The 23,991-nt window shown below is 31.9% G+C and overlaps 1 protein-coding gene across 1 annotated transcript in view; it reads right to left on the bottom strand.

Moving 5' to 3' along the window:
• LOC115874577 (proline-rich protein 36-like) overlaps positions 1–14,084 on the bottom strand; it is a 57,453-nt gene extending 43,369 nt beyond the window's left edge. Inside the window, exon 1 of the mRNA XM_030889770.1 lies at positions 13,984–14,084. Coding sequence (XP_030745630.1) covers positions 13,984–13,992 — 9 coding nt within the window. The 5' untranslated portion in view covers positions 13,993–14,084. The remainder of the gene's footprint in view (positions 1–13,983) is intronic.
• Positions 14,085–23,991: the final 9,907 nt, after the last annotated feature.

The raw sequence follows: 23,991 nt of genomic DNA, 5'->3' as shown, positions 1-23,991 counted from the left end.
ACTGAAACTATAACATGATAATTTTATATATTAGAGAAATATAAATTATGAACTGAAATCTGTAAATATTCTAATTTATTTTTATAATAAGACCATAATTAATGTTACTAGCATATATTTTGAAATTAAATAAGTATGTAATAGAGAGATTAGAAATTTCAATTACGTCAAATCCTATGCAATCTCTTACGCATAAAAATAAATGAAAATGATACATAAAATTTCAGTTTTTTTATCAAGACATACCAGTACTTTCACAATTTTGTTTTATTGTTTGTAAAGCAAAACGGCCACGTCAACTTTGAAAGGTTGTTAATCAGCATCTGTATCTTATAATAATTTATCGGGTACCTTTGAAACATTAAGATGTAATTATCTATTTTTGCGCTATTAATCTGGCTTAGCACGTTTCGCTTCTAGAAAAGTATATACAAAAAAATAAATTATCTTTTTCAATATCTACAAAATATCATTAGTAACTAACTAATAACATTTTTGAATTTATATGAGCCACAAAACTTGGTTTAGTTGTATTTTAGCCATGATAGAATGAGTGTCTTATAATTATCAACATCAACAATACGTTTATTTATGTTATAATAATTACATTGGGAGAAAAAATTCAAATCATCAAATCAAGAAAACATTCGACATAGTGTGTACAGGGTGGGTCAAATTCGACGCTTTTAAATGGAAACACCCTTTTCTATAGGAGATAAACGAAAACTAATATCGGTGTCTGGAGCTCAAATTTCATCAAAAACATGATGGTGAAACCGCACATCAATATCTGTTACCGTTTCGGAGTTACGGAGTGTTTTTCAAAAATGTGCATTTTTAACAAATCGCTGTAACTTTTTTGCTATGAAAAATTTTGTATTTCTATGAAAACATTTCCAAAGCACCCTTTTACGTAGAATTTAATGGTTTAAGTATAAATTTTTAAAAATTAATAATTTAAGAGTTATCTACAGAAAAATTGATTTTTTATTTGGGACACCCTCTATATTTTTAATTAACTGAAAAGAATTTAAAATTACCTTTCCAAAAATATAGCACACTTGATATTTTGTTATAATCCCCTTCGAAATACATAATTTTAAAAGTTCGCCACTTTTAACTAGTATTTGGATCCCATATTGATGATATGCCCTTAATGGAACTCGAAAACATATTTTTCCAGCAATACGACGCACCGCCTCTGAACGCTGAAGTTGTCAGCAAATTTTTGCAGCCAATTTCAAGAATAATTGAATAGCTAACCAAGGTCCCAGCCGTTGACCGTCGAGGCCGCCTGACTTAGTGCCCATTGATCTAATCCTATGGATATATTGCGGAAGAATAAAGGTTCCTTATTCTTCCGTATAATCTAGACAAGAATTAGAAATACTTAGCATATATGAGAGGATATCTTTCACCCCTACTGAGTTAATGAATTCTGCGAGAAATGTTCAAAAACTGCGCCGTCTGTCCATAAGAGAAGACGGTCGCCGGTCGAGATGTCGAACACCGGTACCAAAATCTCATGTCTTGGTTTGCTATTTATTTTTATTGTTATTAGATATAGTTTAAATAATGTGTTGATGTTGGTTAAATATATTTTAAATTGTTATAAAATTCTGCATCTCTCATAGCAAATATTATTTTCGTTTTAATTGATGCTCACAGCTAGAATTTTTTGGCATTACAGCCGGTGCCGTTCGAATCCTACTTATTTAAAGCGGGCGAATTTTTATATACTCTATATCTCAAAGGTAATTTTAAATTCTTTACAATGAATTAAAAATATACAGGGTGTCCCATTTAAAAAATCAAATTTTCTGTTGATAATTCTTAAATTATTAATTAAAAAAAAATATACTTAAACCATTAAATTCTATGTAAAAGGATGCTTTGGAAATGTTTTCATAAAAATACAACATTTTCCATAGCAAAAAAGTTACAGCGATTTGTTAAAAATGCATATTTTTGAAAAACACCCCGTAACTCCGAAACGGTAACAGATATCGATATGCGGTTTTCACCATCATGTTTTTGACAAAAATTGAGCTTCAGACACCGATATTAGTTTTTGTTAATCTCCTATAGAAAAGGGTGTTTCCATTTAAAAGCATCGAATTTGGCCCACCCTGTACACTAGTCATGACCTATGCATGCGAAATCTGGACACTTAAAACGGACATCATAAGGAAACTGCGGGTAGCAGACAAAGCTCAACGGAACGAAATATGCTGGGAATAACCAAGAGCGACCGTAAAAAAATAGAGTGGATGTGTGTGACAAAAGACCCAGGTAATAGATCTCATCCGATGAATAAATCCCTCAAGAGGCAATGGGTAGGACACCTGGCAAGAAGAATGGACAATAGATGGACCATAAGAATTACAGCATGGTACCCACGAGGAATTAAGAGACTTAGAAGAAGACCCATAGGGGACCATGATATTAGGAAATTAGCAGAGATAACTTGGGCCCGCATAGCCAAGAATAGACAACAATGGGCCCAACTACAAAGAGAGTATACGAAGGAGGCTACACCATAATTATTGGAAATGGCTGAATAAGCTAAAATGATGATGAATCACAGTGGAAATTGCCAAAAAATGTCTCACTCTCATATTGTCGCTCACACTTGCTGTTGATTCTATTTGGTTGACAACTGTCGCAGTACCATCTTATATTTGACTATCTTGTTTTTTACGTCTCTCAGGTACCAGTGTATAAATTTACTGGTCCATCTTTCATCAGTTCATCTGGCTAGATGACGTTCTCAATGTTAATTGGAGGATTCATTTCTGTATATTACGTCTGTTACCTGGTTATTATATCTCATTCACTTGATCCTCTTGATGTTAGATCTTTACTATCTATCTTTTCATAGACCTTTTTGCTACCTGGAACTTTGATATGAATACAGGACATTTCAATGTCAAAGTTTCACAGCAGTATGTCATGTCGAGTAGTAGCTATCGATTAAAAGCTTTTTTCTTTAATAGGAGCTGCATTCCAGACTTAAATATTATTAAGTTCTGAATGAAAATGTTTTTTGACTGTTTCCAATTTATTATCATTGATTGTAATGGACTCAAATGTAATATTCTTTGTTAAATAATGTAATAATTGTAATGCCTGTTAGGTTTGGCCGAAGGAAATTTATATTATATTTCAGAAATCTGCCTAAGGCTTAGCCCGATCCTGTCGTGTTAAGCCAAACTCAAAATTTCAAACACACTGCTTTACTTAAGGCTTGATTAAGGTTTGCAGAGCTTCAGCATTTGCCATAAAATAGAGAGCAATTTGTTACAAAACCATATAAATTATATATGACTGTAATAACAAAACTTCAATCTATTTCCGTATTGTAACGGAATTTTAAATTATGTCTGTATTTTTGAGAAAATTTAGTCTAAACATAAGGAATGTTTTGTTGATGTTTGACCATCAAAATCTTAAAAAAAGAAGTTGTTTAAAAATGTGCTACAATACGGATAGAGTATAATCCTTTAGCTTTAATTTCCTTCTTCATTTGTGTAAAAATACGTAGCCAGTTTTACATAAAACGTTAAATGCCGAACGACTCATAAGCGCAATTTGTATCACTTCCATATTTGAAAGTGTCAGTATTTGTGACAATAAAATAAGTTTAATGCCCATATTTTGACATTTAGAATCAAGAATATATGAGTACTACGTGCCGTAATTACAAATTACACTCTCTATGTTACTTAAAAAGTTGAAATTCTAGCTGAAGAAGTAGGTTTTCATTATAGATAAAGAAAGAGATAAATACATTAAAAAATACTCCAATTATAAGGTATATTATTAATTTTGTTATCGAGCTATAATCTTTTCTAAATGAAAATTATTTTCATCCAGTTGTATATTATTAAATAATATTTATCAATAACCTGAATTCTATATAAACTCAAAATATGGTCAAAATTTACTGCTATTATTATTTTTTTTAGTTCAGACAATAAGCTTGTTAAGTACCCTATGAATAGAATGACTCTTATATAACATTTGAAGTCTGTCAAATTCGTTAATTGCAAACGCTAGATTTCCTCATGTCACACTGTTATTAACAAGTAATTGGCAACTTTGAACGCCAGATTGGCTGTAAATTTACTGTTGTATAAAATTGAACGCCTCAGACGTTTTACAAACAAAATCATTAACAATTCCTTGTATTAATTTATTTTTTATTTTCTACGGAGTATTGAAAGGAACATGAGATTTAGTGAAAGCTTTCAGTAATCTAAATTTCTTCATTATTGGAGTATTCTAATTAACTAAGTATGAACTATACAGAGTTACCCATTGTTTGAAAAAGTTTTATATCAAGATTCATGTTTGAAATGAATAAATTTTCACTTCAATAAATTTTTTTCACTATAGGTATTTACTAGTTTCACCCCTATAACTTTTTTATTTTATCAGAGAAAAAATCAAGATTTAGTATGTTAGTATATGACAATATATTAGAATTGATTGACGTATTCAATTGTTTTTGGTCACTTCCTGTTTCACCGGAAATGACTAAAACTTTTGATTTTTTAATGGCACCTTCGGTATTTGTTTTATTTTATTTGATAGAAAAAGACACTCTAAATAGAATGACATATCATATGTCAACTTTAGATATTTTACGCATATGGTTTATTTGAAAATGTAATCGGTAGCGGTACGGTAGTATCAAATTATTCGTAAAAAAATTGCTTGAAAAACCTTCCTAGTTCATGAAAAATACGATTTGAACACGTTTTAACCGGCACTAACAAGACACTAAAACATTACACCATCAAATATATTTTTCCAAGGCTCCTTGATTAAAAATTAGTGTTTTTAATACAGCCATGGCACTCTACATTAAAAATAAGACATTAAAAATAAAAATTATCCACATTAAAAATAAAAAAAAATAATAAATAAAGTAAAAAAATACCGGGAGTACCATTTAAAAACCAAAAGTTGTAGTCATTTTCGGTGAAACAGGAAGTGACCGAAAAGAATTGAATCGTCAAGCAATTCTAATTTATGTCATATACCCAGTGAGCATTTTATTCCTTTAAGGGAAACGTGTTCTACAGGAGTTAGGCGGGGATGTGTCCTAGCTCCTCTCCTATTCAACATATTTATGGAAGCGCTCTCTATTATAGTGGACAGCAAACTGCATGAAAGAGGAATGGGTGTTAGATACAGGTATGATGGCGGTCTGTTCAATATAAAAAGACTCACAGAACTCCAATACGCTAATGACTGCGCTCTAGTTGCAAATACGTTACAGCAATTATAGAAAATGCTGAACACATATACCTGGGCATACAAAACTTTGGGCCTTAAACTAAACATCGATAAAACTAAAATCATGTGCACTCCCCCGGAAAATCATAACAGCGCTATGAAAATCGGAGAAGAACTATTGGAAGATGTATCGGAATTTAATTACCTCGGCAGTTTGATTTCGGAAAGGCAAATATCGACTCTGAAATTCAGCACAGAATGAGCAGCGCCTCAAGAGCTTTCTGGAAATTAAAAGACAGGGTTTTCTACAATCATGACTTGAGCACAAAAACGAAACTTGCAGTGTATCGAGCAGTAATAATCCCCACCATGTTATATGGAAGCGAAACCTGGGTGCCGTACCGCCGGCACACGAGCGCATTAAACAAGTTGCAACAGACATGCCTTAGACAACTGTTAAGAATCAAATGGTACCACCATGTCTCAAACGTATTAGTCCTTGAAAGAGCAAGCTGCGAGAGTGCTGAAGTCATGATTACGAAATCTCGCTTAAGATGGGCTGGCCACGTATGCAGGATGCAAGAAAACTGCCTACCGAAATCTCTTCTTTACGGTGAACTTGTAGAGAGTAAAGGATGATTCACGGTACACCGGACCGTACCCGAGCCGGGCACGTTTCGTGAAGTAGACACCGAGCCACGTCCGGGCCTTCTGTTTATGCTACACCGAGTTGATAACGGGGCTCGTATTAGTTCTGAGTATATTATAAAACACAGCCCCATAGACATACGAAGATTTAATACGAACAATGCCAAAGTTCTCGCAAGTGGAATTGGTACCAATTACAGTTGATGAAGAAAGAACAACACCTGCTCAAAGGGCAAGATGAAGGACCTATCTTTTTCATTACATCCTTTCATTGTCCAGTTTTATGCATTCCCTGCCATTAAATACTGCTGTAAGATTCACTACCTACTACAGACATGACAAAAAGTGTACTTTGTTTATACCATAACTGCAGATTGCAGTCGGGGCACCAGGAAAAGTACATTCACGCTTTCCGCAACGTGACGGGAACGGAGCGGATCCGAGAAAAAAATGTACGCCGACATTTCTGGGACGGGGCACGGACGAGTTCCGGCGAAGCTCGGATCGTGCTCGGCCTGGCATGAATGTATATGTGTAAAGAACACTTGACAATGTTTGGTCGTGTCTTCACCGACGCACGGCTCGGACCCGTTACGGTGTAGTGTGAAGCATCCTTAAGAGGAAACCGGGTGGACAACTCAAAAGATACAAGGATGTTTTTCATGAAAACTTAAAGGGGATAAGTATGCAGCTTCAGTGGAAGGAAGCAGCGCACAATAGAACGCAATGGAGGAGAATTGTAAATTCAGTTAATAACGACAACCAAAGGGTAAAGTGGCAACAAAGTAATGAAATTTTTGAATGTCCAGAGTGCGGAAGAGAGATAACACCACGTATCGGGCTTTTCAATCACAGAAAAGCTCATGACAGGAAACGCCTTGCGTAACCATCTTCTGATGCGTGTCAAATACTCGTCAGCGAGTAATGGCAGAAGTAGTAGTAGTAGTAGTTCTAGGTGACGTCGTTGTTACGTTACCAGGCCGTTCTTGTGTCTGATATGAAGCAATAAAACGCAGATACGTAACTGTTCCCTAAATATAACAAAACTTTGCTCACTAGGTCGTAACATACTAAATCTCGTTTTTGAAAAAATGAAAAAGTAAGCCACTTTTAAGACGCACCCGGTATACCATATCATATTTTCTCATAAAATTTGAAATTGACACAAAAGGTTAGATTTTTGGAAAGCATGGAATATGAAATAAAATTAATCATATAAACTCATCATGGTACTTGCTCGAAGTCGCGGACTGTCTGCTCCATCCAGGGGCGGATACAGGAATTTATTTTAGGGGGGGGGGCAAAATAAAAAGTAATGTAGAATATGCTTTTTAGGGCGCCATTTTTAACAGAAAAGCCTAATATTTAACACACTTTACAGATTTTAGGGGGGGCCCGGGCCCCATGGACCCCCCTCTGTATCCGCCACTGGCTCCATCTAAAAGCGCTGGAAATTAGCGATGGGAACTATCGAATGAATTAGACTATCGAATGGTTACTGAATGAATGATTTCAACTATCGAATGGTTTCATTCGAATAAAATCATTCATTCATTTGTATACTAAAGCATATGTGACAACCTCGCCGTGCGACTAAATGATTATCGTTAAGCCACGACTATCGAATGCTTTTTATAAATGAAATTTAGTATTCGTTTGATTTTTGTCTGCGTCAGTGCATTATTAGTCCTTCCAAATTTTTATAACTTGCCTTCTAAATACTGTGCGATTTTTGCGTTTATTAAAATATTTAAAATACTAAAGTAGTAGTGTTTTTTTTTTAAATTAATAATGGTGTACGTGTGCAGGTGGTCAAAATTTTTCCGAAAATTTGTGTGATTTTCCGATCTTTCAATTATTTAATTTTATACGGTATATGGTCTATTTTTTTAATGGGAAATTTTGAGAAGTAACAATTTTTAAGAGAGATGAGGTGAACTTACAATTAATTTTAAAAATACATATGTATTTGTATTTTAGATGTTTTAGTAATATGAATTAGTTGAACATAATAATCATATTTAAGTAATGTGGTAATGTGGTTAAGTAAATGGTTATCGAACTCAAATTTTGGGATGGGAAAATTAAATTGATTGATTAAAGTTTTACACGTGCCAATTTAAAAAAAAGTTTACGATATTTGTATTTTGTTTATGCTAATTCTCTTACATGTAGATATTTGAGAAGAAATATTTTATTTATTTTTTAAAGTAAATGCCAGTAAAAGCAAATATTATTTTTAAATACTAATACAAAGTAATAAAAAGTATTACACATATATAATTATTTTGATTTCTAATTTTTTATTTATATTTTTCTTCTATTACACTGCATGCTTAGAAAATTAATAAATTTTTATTATATTTCATGATTTTAAAATTTGTTGTTAATATAACAAATTAGTTCTGTAATTATTATTATTTAATAAACCAATGTTGCCACACAAAAAATTTAGAGACTATATTATTTTTAAATAGGATCTAATATAAATAATTTGGACTTCTAATTTGTTGTTTATATTTTGCTACTACTTAAAAAAATGTTTATATTAAATGATTTTAAATTTTGGTGTTAATAGGTATAACAAATTATTACTGTTACACAACCAAAGAATAATATTCTTTGCTAATACCTACTAATACGAATATACGGCAACAGCGCCGTTCATAATGTATTTTCTGTGTAAATACTAGCACCTCAATAAAAAAAATAATGTGTCCTTATCTTTATCTGACTCAAAATCAAAGATGCCGGCTTTTTTCATACCATTGCCACCGACCGCTGTCGCGTTTCTAGAAAGAAACCTACGTCGCCGGGCGACAACTAAAATCCAGTTTATATTTTATTATAATCGATCCTGACGAATAAATGAATTTTACAAATGAATGAATTTTATAAATGAATGGTTTTTGCTGCCGAATTAATATATTTCAAGGCAGATGACGCATCTATTCGATATTTTTATTCGAATAGTTTTCGACGAATGTTTTCTTACTAGCTATCGAATTATTCGAATGAATTGCAACTATCGAATGTTTCGATAGTATTCATTCGATAGTTCCCACTACTACTGGAAATGTTAAATTGGGAATCTGATATGGGTAAAAAATATGGGTCATCCTTGAAATTTATTATAGGAATAATCTTTCAATTGTAAGTTAACCCTATCACAGTTTTTTTTATTAACTATCAATGTTATTCACACGATAACGCAGCTAAATGAAGAATAATTATACATTTTTTAAAGCTTACGCAAAAATTACTCAATTAGACAAAATTACCTCTTGTTTCACCTTGCCTTAAAAATATGTTTCGATTGTTTTTATGTAAAAATTATTTTCCAAGCGGAATTAATTGATTTTTATATAAACTTTTGCAATTTTTAAATGTTCTTAGATTGTAGCGTTGACTAATAAAGGTATGCAATTAATAATAATCGCCGTACTTAATAAACAGATGGTTAATATGACGTATATTCGTAGCAATAATTTTATACACACAGTAAGTAATTGGAAAGCACTTATATAGAGTATTTAAATAAGAGAAATGATGTATAGAGGTATAGCAGTAAATTATTAAAAATACGAATAAAAAATCTAATTTATTAATTAGACTAATTCTTGAAGAAATCTGTGTATTTCGCCTCCGAAACAGAAATCTACTTATTCCGAAAGTATCTATTATTTTTCTACCCTTTTTTATATTTACTGAAACGCCTCCTACGTATATAATTGTTACTTGTATATATGTCACTGCAAATGTCCGAAATGCGGTAAAACCTAGGATAAGTGCGCTAAACATGCGCTAAACCTAGGATTTACCAAAAGCAAGTGGTAAAAGCTCAAAAACTTCTTTATTTTGCTTCATTTCGGACTTTTACCGGACCCAAACAGTAAATGTTAGGATTTACCACACCGCATTGGTAAAAGTACGAATTATTTTTCTTATAGCAACAATATCGACAAATTAAGGATGTCGATATACAAAGACATCTCTGTTTTTGTTTACAAGGCATTGAAATTTTAACGATTATCGTTTCACGATGTCGATATTTGTAACGTATCAGTCTTATATTTGTTACTGTAAATGTCCGAAATGCGGTAAAACCTAGGATAAGCACGCTAAACCTAGGATTTGCCAAAAGCATTAATTAATTAGGTTAGCCTGGTTATTTGGGGGGTGTTAATGCATTGGTTAGCCTGGTTAGTTGGGGGGTGTTACTGCATTGGCTAGGTAGTTATTTGGTGGGGCTGGTTGGTTTTTACTACCACTTGCTTTTCGTACTTTTACCAATGCGGTGTGGTAAATCCTAAGATTTACTGTTTGGGTTTGATAAAAGTCCGAAATGGAAGCAAAATAAATTGTTTTCGGGCTTTTACCACATGCTTTTGGTAAATCCTAGGTTTAGCGCGCTTATTCTAGGTTTTACCGCATTTCGGACATTTACAGTAACCTATATAAATGTAGTGTATTGTCATGTAGGTACCGGGTGGCCAACTAAGAATGGACGCCGGCTGTATCTCAGAAACAACTTATCGTATAACTTTGGGAAAAAAATTGTAATAAGTAAAACGGCCAAGAGAAATAGCGGTAAATTAATTTCAAGTTCGAAAAATGTCCGCTGGGGGGCGCATATGTGATGGCCAATCAGAAAACAGGATATTTCTCAAAATTGGGAAATTTGTAATTTTTTTGATATAGCGTATTTTGCTCATCATAAAACAAAGTTGTGGGAGAAGATTAAACTTTTTTTTATTTAAATAAGGAAAACTCTGGTTTGGGTTATGTGATTTAAACAAACTAGGTCTCATTTAAAAGAGCCTTTCTTTCTTAATAATTTACAGCATACATTTTGTTTCCATACATTTTTTCAAGGTAGCTCTACAGGGCGCTATTTGACACCGCAACAGATAATGCCCTTTTGCATAAAAAAATAAATAGTTGGTTATGAATCTTTTTAAAGAGTCAAATAGAGCAAGAGAGTTATCCTTATTTTAATAAAAGAAAGTTTAACCTTCCCCCACCATTTTATTTTATGAGAGATCAAAACAAATTACAAATTCTTTATTAATTACCAATAGCAATCTTTAAATACCTCTTTACCTGCATATTTTTGAGAAAAATCCTGTTTTCTCATTGGCTATCATAGATACGCCCCCTAGCGGACATTTTTCGAACTTGAAAATAATTTCCAGCGATTTATCTTGGTTGATATACTTATAACAATTTTTTTTCTGAAGTTATACGGTAAGTAGTTTCTGAGATACAGCCGGCGCGCGACGGTCATCCTTAGTTGGCCGCCCGGTACATTGCAAAAAAAAACAATTACAAGTTTGTGCTAAGCGAGAAGGTTTCCACAGATGACAAAAAATAATAGAACATACAATGTATTTGTTAATTAAAGGGAGGACTAAGCTGCCTATGATGATGATATAATAACAAAAAATGTCATATATTGTAATATAATCTAAAAAATAAACCTACGTATGACGTTAATAACAGTACTTTCTCTGAGATGTTTTGTACTTTTTTGAAAAGATTTTTTCAAGCTTATCAATGTGGACGTGAGAAGCAACGAAAGCGCGGTATAAATTCGTTCTATATTTTATTCAGTTTCAATATTACGTGATTTCTATTATTATTGCGAATGCAATAAATATAAGTATTAGTTGTTAATAGCACATAAATTTGATTTTAAATAAAAAATAAGGTATTACAGTCTCATGCTCATTGATACGTTAGTTAATATTTTTAGCTGACCATACCAACAGGTATGGTAGGCTAAAGATCGGCAAAAAAAAGTATTTTTAATTTCACTCAAAATGAGTTATTTGGGTCATAAATGACCTAAATACAAAAATATTTTCATAGTGTCTGTCTGTCCGTCTGTAACACGATAACTCAAAAACCGCTAAACCGATTTTAACCAAATTTGGCACAAAAATACTGTGGCACCCGAGAATCTGGCCATTAGATTTTGGTGGGGGTGGGGGGTTGGTAAGGGGGTATGGGAGGGAGTTAAAAATTTAAAAAAATCGTAACTCCAAAATTACAGTAGCTAGCGAAACGTGGTTTTCAATTTAAGATTAGGAATATTTGCAACAAAATTTGTAATAACATCAAAATCAGTCAAAGTCGCAGTTTTTGAGATATTCCGTGTTTCCTTAGTCCGTTTTTGAGAAAATCCGTGTGGAGAACTCCAAACTCACATCGGACGCGACCCCAGGTGGCGGATAGGGGAAATAACCGCGGACCAAAATTGGAAAAATTCCTTTACTTTGAACCTAAAAGAATGCCTACTAACGTTTTATTAACATATTTTAGTATGGGCAGTTATGCGTGCCTCCCGGCGCCAATTTTTTTAAATATATTTTAAATAAAGGAATGTTTTTTTTCATTTAATTATATGTAAAATCAGCACTTCATTCAAATTCAAATTAGTTATTTAAAAATAACAGACATTAATTTACTAAAGATTTTCGTGACATTGTTTAATGTCTCGAAGAAGTTATTGAAGATACCGTATGATCGAAGAAAAAAAACGCGTCAGTGATGGCTATGAAATGAAGATCGCTGTCATTTTATATATAAATTTATATGGGAAATATCATCGATCGTCATTTTCCAGCGAACTGGGCGCCGTTTTTTTGATATCTATAATCTGTCTACTAATATACCAAGTCTGATCAACAGGAAACAATCCCTGACGGTTGTGTCGATCATTTTAATTCAAAGTCCAATTTTATTTTGGGTCATTTTTTGAATATCGCCTGTCGAAATCTTTCCTGAATCATTGGGGAGACTATATATTTAGCGTATAGAATGAACATAATATTATATGCCGTGCGTCTCAAAAGTGGCTCAACCCTATAACTTTTTTCAGATAAAAAAATCGAGATTTGGTTTGTTAGCATATGCTATAAATTAGGATTGATCGACGTATTCAATTGTTTTCGGTCATTTCCTGTTTCACCGGAAATGACTACAACTTTTCATTTTTAAATGGCACCTTCCGTATTTTTGTACTTTATTCGATAGAAAATGACACTCTGAATAGAATAATGCCTTGTCATATTATGTGAACTTTTGACATTTTCGCATATCGTTTATTTGAACGGCAATTTGACTCGAAATACCAACTGTGTGGTATCAAATTATTCGTAAAAAATGCTATTTCCAAATCTGATAAAGCCACCTTTGTTCCATCTGAAAAAATTGCGATTTGATTAAAAAACAATTTGGGCATTTTTTAACTGGCCAGGACGAGACACAAAAAAAACATTAAATGAGCAAATCTATTTTTCCAAGGCTCCTTGACTAAGCATTATTATTTTTAACTTAGCCATGGCACTCTAGATTGAAATTTAAAATACGATTTTTTAAGCGAAATTGTCAAAAGTTGACATATGATATATCATTCTATTCAGAGTGTCAAATTCTATCAAATAAAGTAAAAAAATACTGAGCATGCAATTTAAAATTCAAAAGTTGTAGTCATTTTTGATTAAACAGGAAGTGACCGAAAACAATTGAATACGCTAATTAATCCCTAATTTATGTCATGTACTAACATACGAAATCTGGTTTTTTACCTAAAAAAATAAAAAAGTTATAGGAAGCCACTTTTGACTTGATGCACCCGGTATAAGTGCTATATATATAAAGATACACACACTCGAATAAAAAGTGAGAGAAAAGTACGGTAATAATAATAATAATAAAGTAATAATATTGATTTTTTTAAATAAATTCAATAAGCTGTAAATTTTATTTTGAATTTAATATATAAACCGGAAGATAAGTACTAAGAAAAAATAAATAAAAAGAAAATTATCGATAATCAATAAATCAATAAAAATATTGTTAACAGAAAAAATAGTTATACATTAAAAGAAGAAGCTCTCTTCCTTAAGAACATTAATTCAAAAACAATACCACACCAAACTTCAATGAAAAACCGCACATAACATTCCATAATTCATGGAAACAACAATGAACCCATCCACTTCACCGGGCTTTCCACACCCGCACACTCAAACAAATCCGCGCAATTTTGCAAAACAATAATAAACAATTAGATGAGAACCATACCGTTTTCATGATTTACTTAGGCAGCACAATCGATAGTTTACAGCAACCGTTCATAATAACTTTATACTATAGACGACGGCATTGTTAATAGTAACTTTATATACCCCCTTCACTTTGCCAATGTAATGCACCTGCCGCATGCCGGCGTGAATTCTGCATTCTGCATAGCGTCGTCGGATGGGTGGACCCTTGATGATGATGAAGGTTTTTCACACAAGAAACACCTTTTTTTCTATGTCAAATGAAAGTTGATTTAGTTTTGGGAGGTAGGTTTAGAATTTATAGCATAACAAAAGAATTTGAAAGTGAACTGTCATTACATATCGTCAATATAGTCTCAATTATAGCAAGAATTGGGATAAAGTACAATATAATATCTACGGTATTCGCAAAACATTTTCCGATGCACGTCATCAATCATATCGACTTTGACACTAAAGTCTATAAAGCTGACTAAATGAAATTTTGACAAAAGTGTTTAAATTTATAGTATAATTTAAGATCTCGAGCAGCTCTTCATTTTACTTTATAGAGCAAATGATTGTAACAGATATTTTATTTAGATTAAAGCTGTAAAAATTAGTTTAAACCGAATTTTGTTATTGCGAAGTTGGTCACATTGCGCCGCGTTCAGCAACGTTGTCGTTTATTATTTGACAATTATCCTAATGTCAGTCATTATTTTGTATAATATCGTTTTGTTGTTGACTCTTCGGGAGTAATTCTCGTTTTTTTGCCTATTTTCATAGGCTCTTTAAAAATCGTACTTTTAAGCACAAACAGTTTTTTAAGAACTATATTTTCGAGTTTTTGTATTGCATTTCTTGAAATTGTGAAAATATGTCGAAGCAAAGAGCTTGTAGCTTCCCTGATAAACTATTTTGAACGAGAACGTGACAATAAATGTTCTTTATTACCCTTGCCTGCAGTCAGAGAAGTAAGTCTGATTGATAAGCACATTATACCACTTTCAGAGTTATTTCTACGTTAATTTTTATTAAATTCCGTGATTATTAGTTTGTGCATTAATAGCACCCTCTTACTGGTTATTATTACTTATTTACTTATGGCGTTATGTGTGTTATACATTGTATATTATTGCTATTGTAAGATGTGTGTAAATCAATAGATGAATAAACAACCTAGAATAACGCTTAGAATAAACCGAGGAATAAACTTCATAATGGACTACTTTTGGCCAATGTGTAATAAGTAAAATAAGCTATAAAACAAATAAATCAATTAATTACTAAAATATTAGTTATTAAATTAAAAATAAAACGTAAAAATCTTTAAAAAATGTTATAATAAATATGCATATTGCATGTCAATTTTAAATTAAGATTCATCTCATACATCCATCACAATCTGGCAGCGCTGTCGCCATCGCTTGTCATTCAAAGTTGATCACGTGCATCGGAAATTGTTTTGCGATTACCGTTATCTAAAGAAGAAAACATTCGACCAATGTGTAAATGATTGCGACCAACTAATTGAAGCAAAATATCCTCCGACCATGTAGGCTCCATGCTCGCCGATCAGACCAGAACGACGAACCTGCCACAACGCCGCCGCCGTCCAAATTATAACTGCGAGCTCCTTTCTGTTCTAATTTTTCAAAAACCGACAAGAAGTGGATCGCGACGATCACACTGTGAGCGGCTTGCGAGGCGCTCGCGGGAGGAGTACACGTATGACGAATTGAGCTTGTGGCAGGCTCGGCTCGTGGTCGGCTCGCGTTGTGCTCGCCATATGTATACGCACCTTAAATGTCATCCACAAAATCGAATCTCCCAAGTGGCAGTGGGCAGCACACAGCACACCTGGCAAGAAGGACGGACAACAGATGGACCGCATAATTTACAGCAAGGTACCCTACGAAGAATTTTGAGACCTAGAAAAAGACCGAACCTGAGATGGGATCATGATATTAAGAAACTAGCAGGGATAACTTGAGCTCGCATAGCTAAGAATAGACAACAATGGGCCCAATGGCAAAGAGAGTATAAATATGTGAGGGAGGCTACATAATAATTGGAAATGGTTGCTGAAAATGATGATGATGATGATGATGAATATCTATAAAATCCTGTGTATTTCGCTACTGAAACTTTATTTTAGGTGCTATTCGATGTTTATATCTCAAAAAATCTAATATAATACAAGTTTATTACATTGAAAATATGTTGTTACTCGCAAATACTGAAATAATGTTACTATAAATACCTATATAATTTTCTCAAACCAAGTCAACCTAAAATCTTATGCTAATTTTGTATTTACTATGTACTTGTAAATGTCGTGAGATGTAAATACTTATGTACAATATCAGACAAGAACGCATGAAAGAAAATCATTGCAGTTTATATAAAACTATAAGAAAAGTTATGTAAATTTAATGCTATTCATAATTAGTTACTTATTTGTTATTTGCCATTATTAAATTGTCTTATTGTTGTGAAAGTTTTCCTCAAATATTTAACGACAATTTGCATAAATTAATCTCGGTTGTCTAACAATTACATTATTAATAATAATATCAGAAAAATACGGTATTTTATATAAGCAAAATCGTTTTTGTTTGCTAAGTTACATGTTGTGTTAGTCAAGGTTAATTATAATGCAAGTTACAGAGCATTTTTTTTGCTTGAAGTATGTAGTACACATTATCCAGTTATTATTCTTCAGCTACATAAATTATTCTTTTAGTAATATTAAGTTTTGTATAGGGTATATATTAATAATATTATTTGAAATAATAAGGTCTAGTTAAACTTTTGCTGCAATTCTACTAATTACTTCTTCTTATCACGCCCTCTCCTGACGAAGGTTAGCGATCCAAATGGCAATTGTGGCTCTGGAAACTGCAGCCAGGAAGATTTCCGCAGACGAGCGTTCAAACCATCTCTTTAAACCTTTTAGCCATGAGCTCTAGCGTCTTCCTACTGATCTTTTCCCTTGCACTTTGCCCTCTATTTTGAGGCGCAGTATTTCGTATCTATCACCTCTCATCACATGACCCAGCTATTGCATTTTTCTTTCTTTGATGGTATTCAGTATCTCTTTTTGTTTCTGCATGCACTGGAGTACTTCATCGTTGGTGATCCTTTGTACCCATGAGATTCGCAGCATCCGTCTGTACACATACATTTCGAAGGCTTCTATTCTCTTTTCGGTCTGTGAATCCAGTGCCCAGCTCTCACATCCATAGAGTAACACAAAGCAGACGTAGCATCTGGCCATTCGAGTTCTGAGTTCCGCACTGAGGTTTCCGCACTGAGGCCTGAATTACTCCTAGTTTGGTGCAATAACTATATGTGTAACTTATATTCAGTTTTCTGTTCAAAAAAGTCCAATGGGTATTTCGCCACTTGCACTCTGAGAAAATCTACAAAATCGCAATAATAGTAGAATAGCATTTTTCAGAGAATTTAAACCACTTACATAGGTATATTTTAATTCCACAAATAATATTCCATATCGAGAAATTCGATAGCGAAATATAAAATAGTTCTTTTATTGATATTTTATATATTTTTGCACTACTAATATAAATGCATTAATAGCGTATAACAATTTATAAACTAAAATGATAAAGTAGAGGTATAAGTCTATAAAAGTTAAGTAAGGAATATTACGAAATCGGTAATATAACTAAAAGCTATAAGAATTCATACTATATCTAAAGAAACTGGATATACCGGGTGCGTCTCAAAAGTGGGTCACCTCTATAACTTTTTTTTATTTTTTCAAATAATAAAACGATATTTGGTATATTAGTATATGACATAAATTAGGATTAATTGACATATGCAATAATTGTTTTCGGTCACTTTCTGTTTTATCGGAAATGACTACAACTTTTGATTTTTAAATGGCACCCTCGGTATTTTTTTACTTTATTCGATAGAAAATCGATGTAAAAATGCTTTTTCCAAATTTGCTAATAAGCGACCCTTGTTCCATTTGAAAAACTTGAGATATGATTTAATCATTCTAGATATGATTTAGTCAATCCATCAATCCAGTCAATCCATCCTAATTTATGTAATATACTAACATGCCAAATCTCGTTTTTTTTATGTGAAAAAATAAAAAAAGTTATAGGTGTGACCCACTTTTCAGACGCACTCGGTATAAAGTGTGTTAAAAAAAGGATTGATTTAAGAATTTTCATTAATGTTGAAATACCTATTCTTCTCCTGTGTTCATGTTTGTGTTAATATTTTTTCAATTTTCTCTTGACTGATTACTTAATAATTTGATATTATTTATTATTTTCATTAAAAATATTTTTTATCGATTTTACTATTGAAAACCATCCCTTGCTTGCTGATAAGCAAACTTGATTGACACCATTATTGAACAAAAATTAGCTAGTACCGAAAGTACCGAGAAATCCTGGTTCCTAGAGTTGTGTTACCGAAATTCCCGGTTCCGAAGAAACCCTAGCATACATATAAACGTAGATTTAAATTCTGAACAATTATTTCCCTCTTTTATTTTTTTCGAAATTTTATTATCTATAGGTACTCATTTTTTGTATACCTCGAAATGGAAATATTTTTTTTTGAAATTGGCAATGACAAATATCATATCAATATATTTCTCTTTGTAATTGAGCATGCTAAAGAAATTCTGCCTAAAATAATAAAAAAAATAAACATTTGTTTTGAAATTTTCGGCACAACCTGTATTGCAAACTACATCAAGTTAGTATTTTTTACAAGTTTTCCAAGGGATAGTGCAAAAAATTAGTGCCATTTTCATTTTAAAACCAAATTTTTCAAAAATGTATGCCATAAATTAACCTCTTTGTATTGCAGTATTGGTAAGTGTTTTACATTTTAATATACAGGGATTGTTTTTACAAGAGGAAAAACATTTTTTTATTGACATTTTGAGAAGAATGCATTTTCCATAAAAATTTTTGCTTGTTCTAAAATGGTTTAATCCCGTTTATACATTTTCAAATTTCCATACCGTTTTAGAGAAAGTTAAGAAAAAGATGAAAATATTGTTGAATGTTATTGAAATTATTGTTGAAGTCCTAAAAATAAAAAAGGGTATGGTAATATCAATCCATTTCATTCTTTGATTGATGGTTATTAATAATTTTCTTTGCTGTTTTTAAAGCATCAGATTTTCCGATAACTATCATCACCCTTTCCGTGGTATTGAACTAAATAAATTTTGTGCTTCTTTAACATTTTAAAGCAACACATGAACTATGAGAAATTAACTATGACGTTAATTAAAATTCTATGAATAACAATGACAAAACGTCCCCCTTTAGAACTTCATCTGTCATGTTAAGAAATGAAAGTAAATAATAAAGCGCCTCTCGTGTTTGTTCGCACTCTAAACATTTCAATTAATGCCTGTATATATTTTTAATATATTTTTTAATTTTATTTTTTTTTATTTGTAAAGTAATATTTTACATTTAAATGGAATATATTACATTACAATTAAGTCAATTACAGGATTACAGGCTTGTTTTCTAACATTTTTTAAATAAAACGAATTGTTAAATTTCAATATGCAACGGCCCAGCTACGTCGAAACACCGGTTCCCATTAGAACACCGAAGTTAAGCGACGTAAGGCGATGCTAGTTGAGGGACGGGTGACCGGTTCGAAACTTTGCATCGTGCTGTTGTCCAAGGGAAAAGTGTAAAATCTATTGTTACACACTGCTCATTCATTCACGCCGGTTCGAGGCCGGATGAGATCGGATATCTCGTGAGTAAGAGTTAATTTAGACACTTCCTAAGTCGGTAGGCCATTGACCATGATATGGCCGAGGACCGCGGTTCGGATTCCGCGTAAACAAAGTAGGTCCCGTCCAGTTTAGCCATTGCAGCAGAAAGGAGACGTAAACTTGAACCTCACACAAATTTCAATATAATATGTATATTTGTCGTAGGTATGAAAAAAGTAAAATATAAAATGGACAAACGCTTACTACATATATAAATAAAAAACTTCCACTTTTAGTTTTGCAATCCAAACCCAATACATATTTCTATTTCACAAATAAAAATATCCGTCAACACTGTACCATTATGAAAATATCTAATTATAACTTGTAGATTTTAATATTTTAACATGATTTTAACTATTTCTGACAATAACTAACTTTTTGTTATCAAGATGACATTTTAGACGGCAACTGACATATATGTCATAATATTTGAATTTTAAATATGTATGTAATATAATTTAAATTAATATAATGCAACTTTATACTAAGGAAACATTTATACACTCACAAAATACAACAAAGTCTAATAATATAGTTTGAAAACAATGATTATTGAAATAAAATTAAAAAAGTTAAGCGCGACCCCTTGTGTCAAAATTAGATGATTAAATTTTCGCAATTTTTACACTATTTGATGACCGGTGGCGCCTCTAGTGTTTGCTCGGGCGGTTGGTCTTTTACTCCCACTTATGGCCATTAAAGAAAAAGTTCTAAAGAGGGATGTTTTGTGATAACAATCTATCAAAGAATGAAAACGAAGTTAAATTACCATAGAAACGCGTTTTGATTTTTAGGACTTCAACAATATGTGACAAAACTTTCCAGATTTGTCCGTTAACATGGTAGTGTGGCCTTTATATAATTATAATTAAAATAATTTATTGAGCGGTAGGCAGAACTTGGATAATGAGAACACCGACTTTTCAGAGCGTAAATATAGTTTATCGTTTATATATAAAAAAACAAAATATAGCCAGCTAAAAATAGAAATTCAGGCATCGCACTTTTATGGTAAGGGTTCTTTCTAAATTCAGTTACTATAAACTCTATTGCCACTTACCTTATTACGTCAACATCCGTCAGCAATACATCAACAACAAGAACCTGTCGAAGATTTCATTGATCCCCTTGTAGATCTACCTCTTCGGTCTTGGACTCATACTTTGGATTGAACCACTCGACCGGTTATCACAGTGTTCTTTTAAATAACTTAATATTTTAGTGATTAGATGAAATAAAGAAATAAAATGCTGATTTTTCACAACACCTAACTATATTTAATATAAAGAAATAAATAAATAAAAAAAATAAAGAAAAAGATTTAACAACAGAACATTTATAATTAATGAAAAAGAAAGAAATTGAATCAAAAATAATTAATGACAATTAGAGAATTGAAATTAAAACTCAGAGATAATAAAGTTAAAAAAAAATACAAAATATTCTTCTTATTAGTCCAATTTAAATTATCTACAATTAGCATACACTTTCAAATCTCTCTTAGAATTATCGTTGGCAGAAAATTAATATATTAAAAAAAATATTCACTGAACAATTAAATTTAAATTAGAATTTAATAAAAAGAACAATTGCAAAATAATCACTTATGCAATGACATCTAAAATTTACTAAAGCCTTTAGAACAAACAGAAAGTCTTAAATCATTAATAAAGAAAAGTATTAGGGAAAATCCAAAAACAACAATTAAAATACTGTAAGCATGAATAGTTTAGAATTTCCTAACTTGAGAATTTATTTGAGAAAATCTTTAGATAGAGAACTTACTAAAACAATTAAAAAGACCACTGGATAATATAAGATCTACACGGAGTAAATTCGACCGTCTAATTTAAAAGTCAGTACCGAACTAATTTTGAAGATGAAAATACTGATGCTGGTACTATCTCGGACAGGCGTTACTACATCTTCGGCACGTCCCTGTTTGAGGAACCTTCGAATACCCATCCAAATGCATATTTCGCACCTTTTTAATTGGCCGAAGGGCTCCTTCCCCAAAAGATCCCTAGACTTCTTTCACCCTTGTTTCTGGTCCTTGTCCCGAGAGGGCATCAGCATGTCCTATTTATTATTTATTGTAATTTCCAAACCCTTCCGTGTAAATCTTACTCTTTTACCCATTTGCTGAATAACATTCATAATCTACCTTAACTAATACAAATGATACCGAATCATAGGATTACCTTAGAAAAAAAACCGCCTAGAAATTAACTCTTTTTTTCTTCACATTTTTGTCTATTTCTATTTAACTCTAGGAACGGAAAAAAAGACAATCTTATTTCTATCATTTTCAGACATTCATCCCGTGAACATTTGGATTCTGATTTTAAAACATATATTTAATACTTTTAATTTTCAATGTAAAACCTCTAGCGAGGGGATGATTTAATTTTACTTATTTCTTTAAGCATGCCTACGTGCTTTTTCTGCGTTGTTTATTTTGAGATATCCCTAGGGTACACAACTGGTACCACTCTGTCAAATAGAGTTTTGATAATAAGGGATGAATGTTTGTTCTACTTTACCCTCGTTTATGTGACTTTAAATTATTTAGAAGATTGTATTATTTGCTTAGTTAGTTTCTCAGGATATATGCGTACTTTTAGAGAGTTTATGTGTCTTGAATATCATTAGATTATTTGCTTAAGCCTTTTAAAATTCGTTTGCCTATGTCAACTGATAACTTCGTAAACTGAAATGGTCCCATCTTAGAATAACAAACCAAAAGATAAAATTTTACCAAGCTTGATATTATTCTATTACAAATATAATATTTTCATGTTTTTCATAATTTTCTCTAAAACGGGATTAACCATTATTTTAGAACGAGCAAAAATATTTATGAAGAATGCATTTGTCTCAAAATGTCCATAATAAAAAAGTTTTTCCTCTTGTAAAGTCAATCCGGGGACATACTGTATAATAAGTTTCAAATGTCTAGTCTGTAGTATGTCTACCCAATGTACTCGTATTGTGTGTCAGTAGCATGGATGAATGAATCAGAATCGGCGCCGCCTAGAATATTTGAAATTTGATTCTTATTATCGGTATTTTATAATTTTGCAGCACTATTCTCTTGTACTTTCATTTTTACGATAAAATAGGATATTGATACGCGTATAAAAAAACAATTATCATAAAAAGAACTCATATATAAGATTTCTGAATAGAACTGTTACTGAAACTTAACGACATAAATACACATTTATGTGACAACATAGAAAGTCTGCGATAATTTTCAATGTAAAAACCTCAATAACAAATTTAATGAGAGCAATAACAGCAAAGCTGACCCTTACGTTTGCAGCCAATTTCATAAAATACAGAATACTGCACCAAAATGACCTAGTTTTAATGCTACCGTAATTTTTAGAAATAAATAAACGACTACGAATACCGTAATTAAGTTATTGTTGGTCATTTTTTCTTGGGGAAAAAATGAAGGTTGTTAGTTAGTCTATTCAAGAAATCAACTTTATATTAATGCTATAATATATTTTATGATTGGTGAAAGTATTTTTGTAAGAATTAACTTTGAATTAATTGAGTTTAAATTAATATAACGAAAACCTAAGATCACAGTAAAAGTGATTTAGAGATACTTTATAGAAATTAGTATTTATTAGTAGTGGGAACTATCGAATGAATACTATCGAAACATTCAATAGTTGCAATTCATTCGAATAATTCGATAGCTAGTTCGTTGAAAACTATTCGAATAAAAATTATCGAATAGATGCGTCATCTGCCTTGAAATATTGTATTCTAGTAATTCGGCAGCAAAAACCATTTATTTATAAAATTCATTCATTTATTCGTCAGGATCGATTATAATAAAATATTAACTGGATTTTAGTTGTCGCCCGGCGACGTAGGTTTCTTTCCGAGAAACCCGACAGCGGTCGGTGGCAATGCTATGAAAGAAGCCGGCATCTTTGATTTTTTGCGGAGTCATATAAAGATAAGAACACATTATTTTTTTTATTGAGGTGCTAGTATTTAGACAGAAAATACATTATGAAGGGCGCTGTTGCCATATATTGGTATTAGTTGATATTATCAAAGAATATTATTGTTTGGCTTTAGTTAGTTAGGGATAGTATGTATAAATATTTTGCATTTTTTTTTATTAATATTCTGTTGTTAGGTTAGGTTAGGTTAGATAATAAAATATTTTGGATGTAGGAAAATGATTTTTAATGTTTTTTAAGCAAAGACTGGTTT

The sequence above is a fragment of the Sitophilus oryzae genome, unplaced genomic scaffold, assembly GCF_002938485.1.
Source record: "Sitophilus oryzae breed Bouriz unplaced genomic scaffold, Soryzae_2.0 scaffold_1297_pilon_pilon, whole genome shotgun sequence".
Taxonomy (NCBI): Eukaryota; Metazoa; Arthropoda; class Insecta; order Coleoptera; family Curculionidae; genus Sitophilus; species Sitophilus oryzae.
Note: the sequence above shows the minus strand (reverse complement) of the source record. Positions and strands in the feature narration are given on the sequence as shown.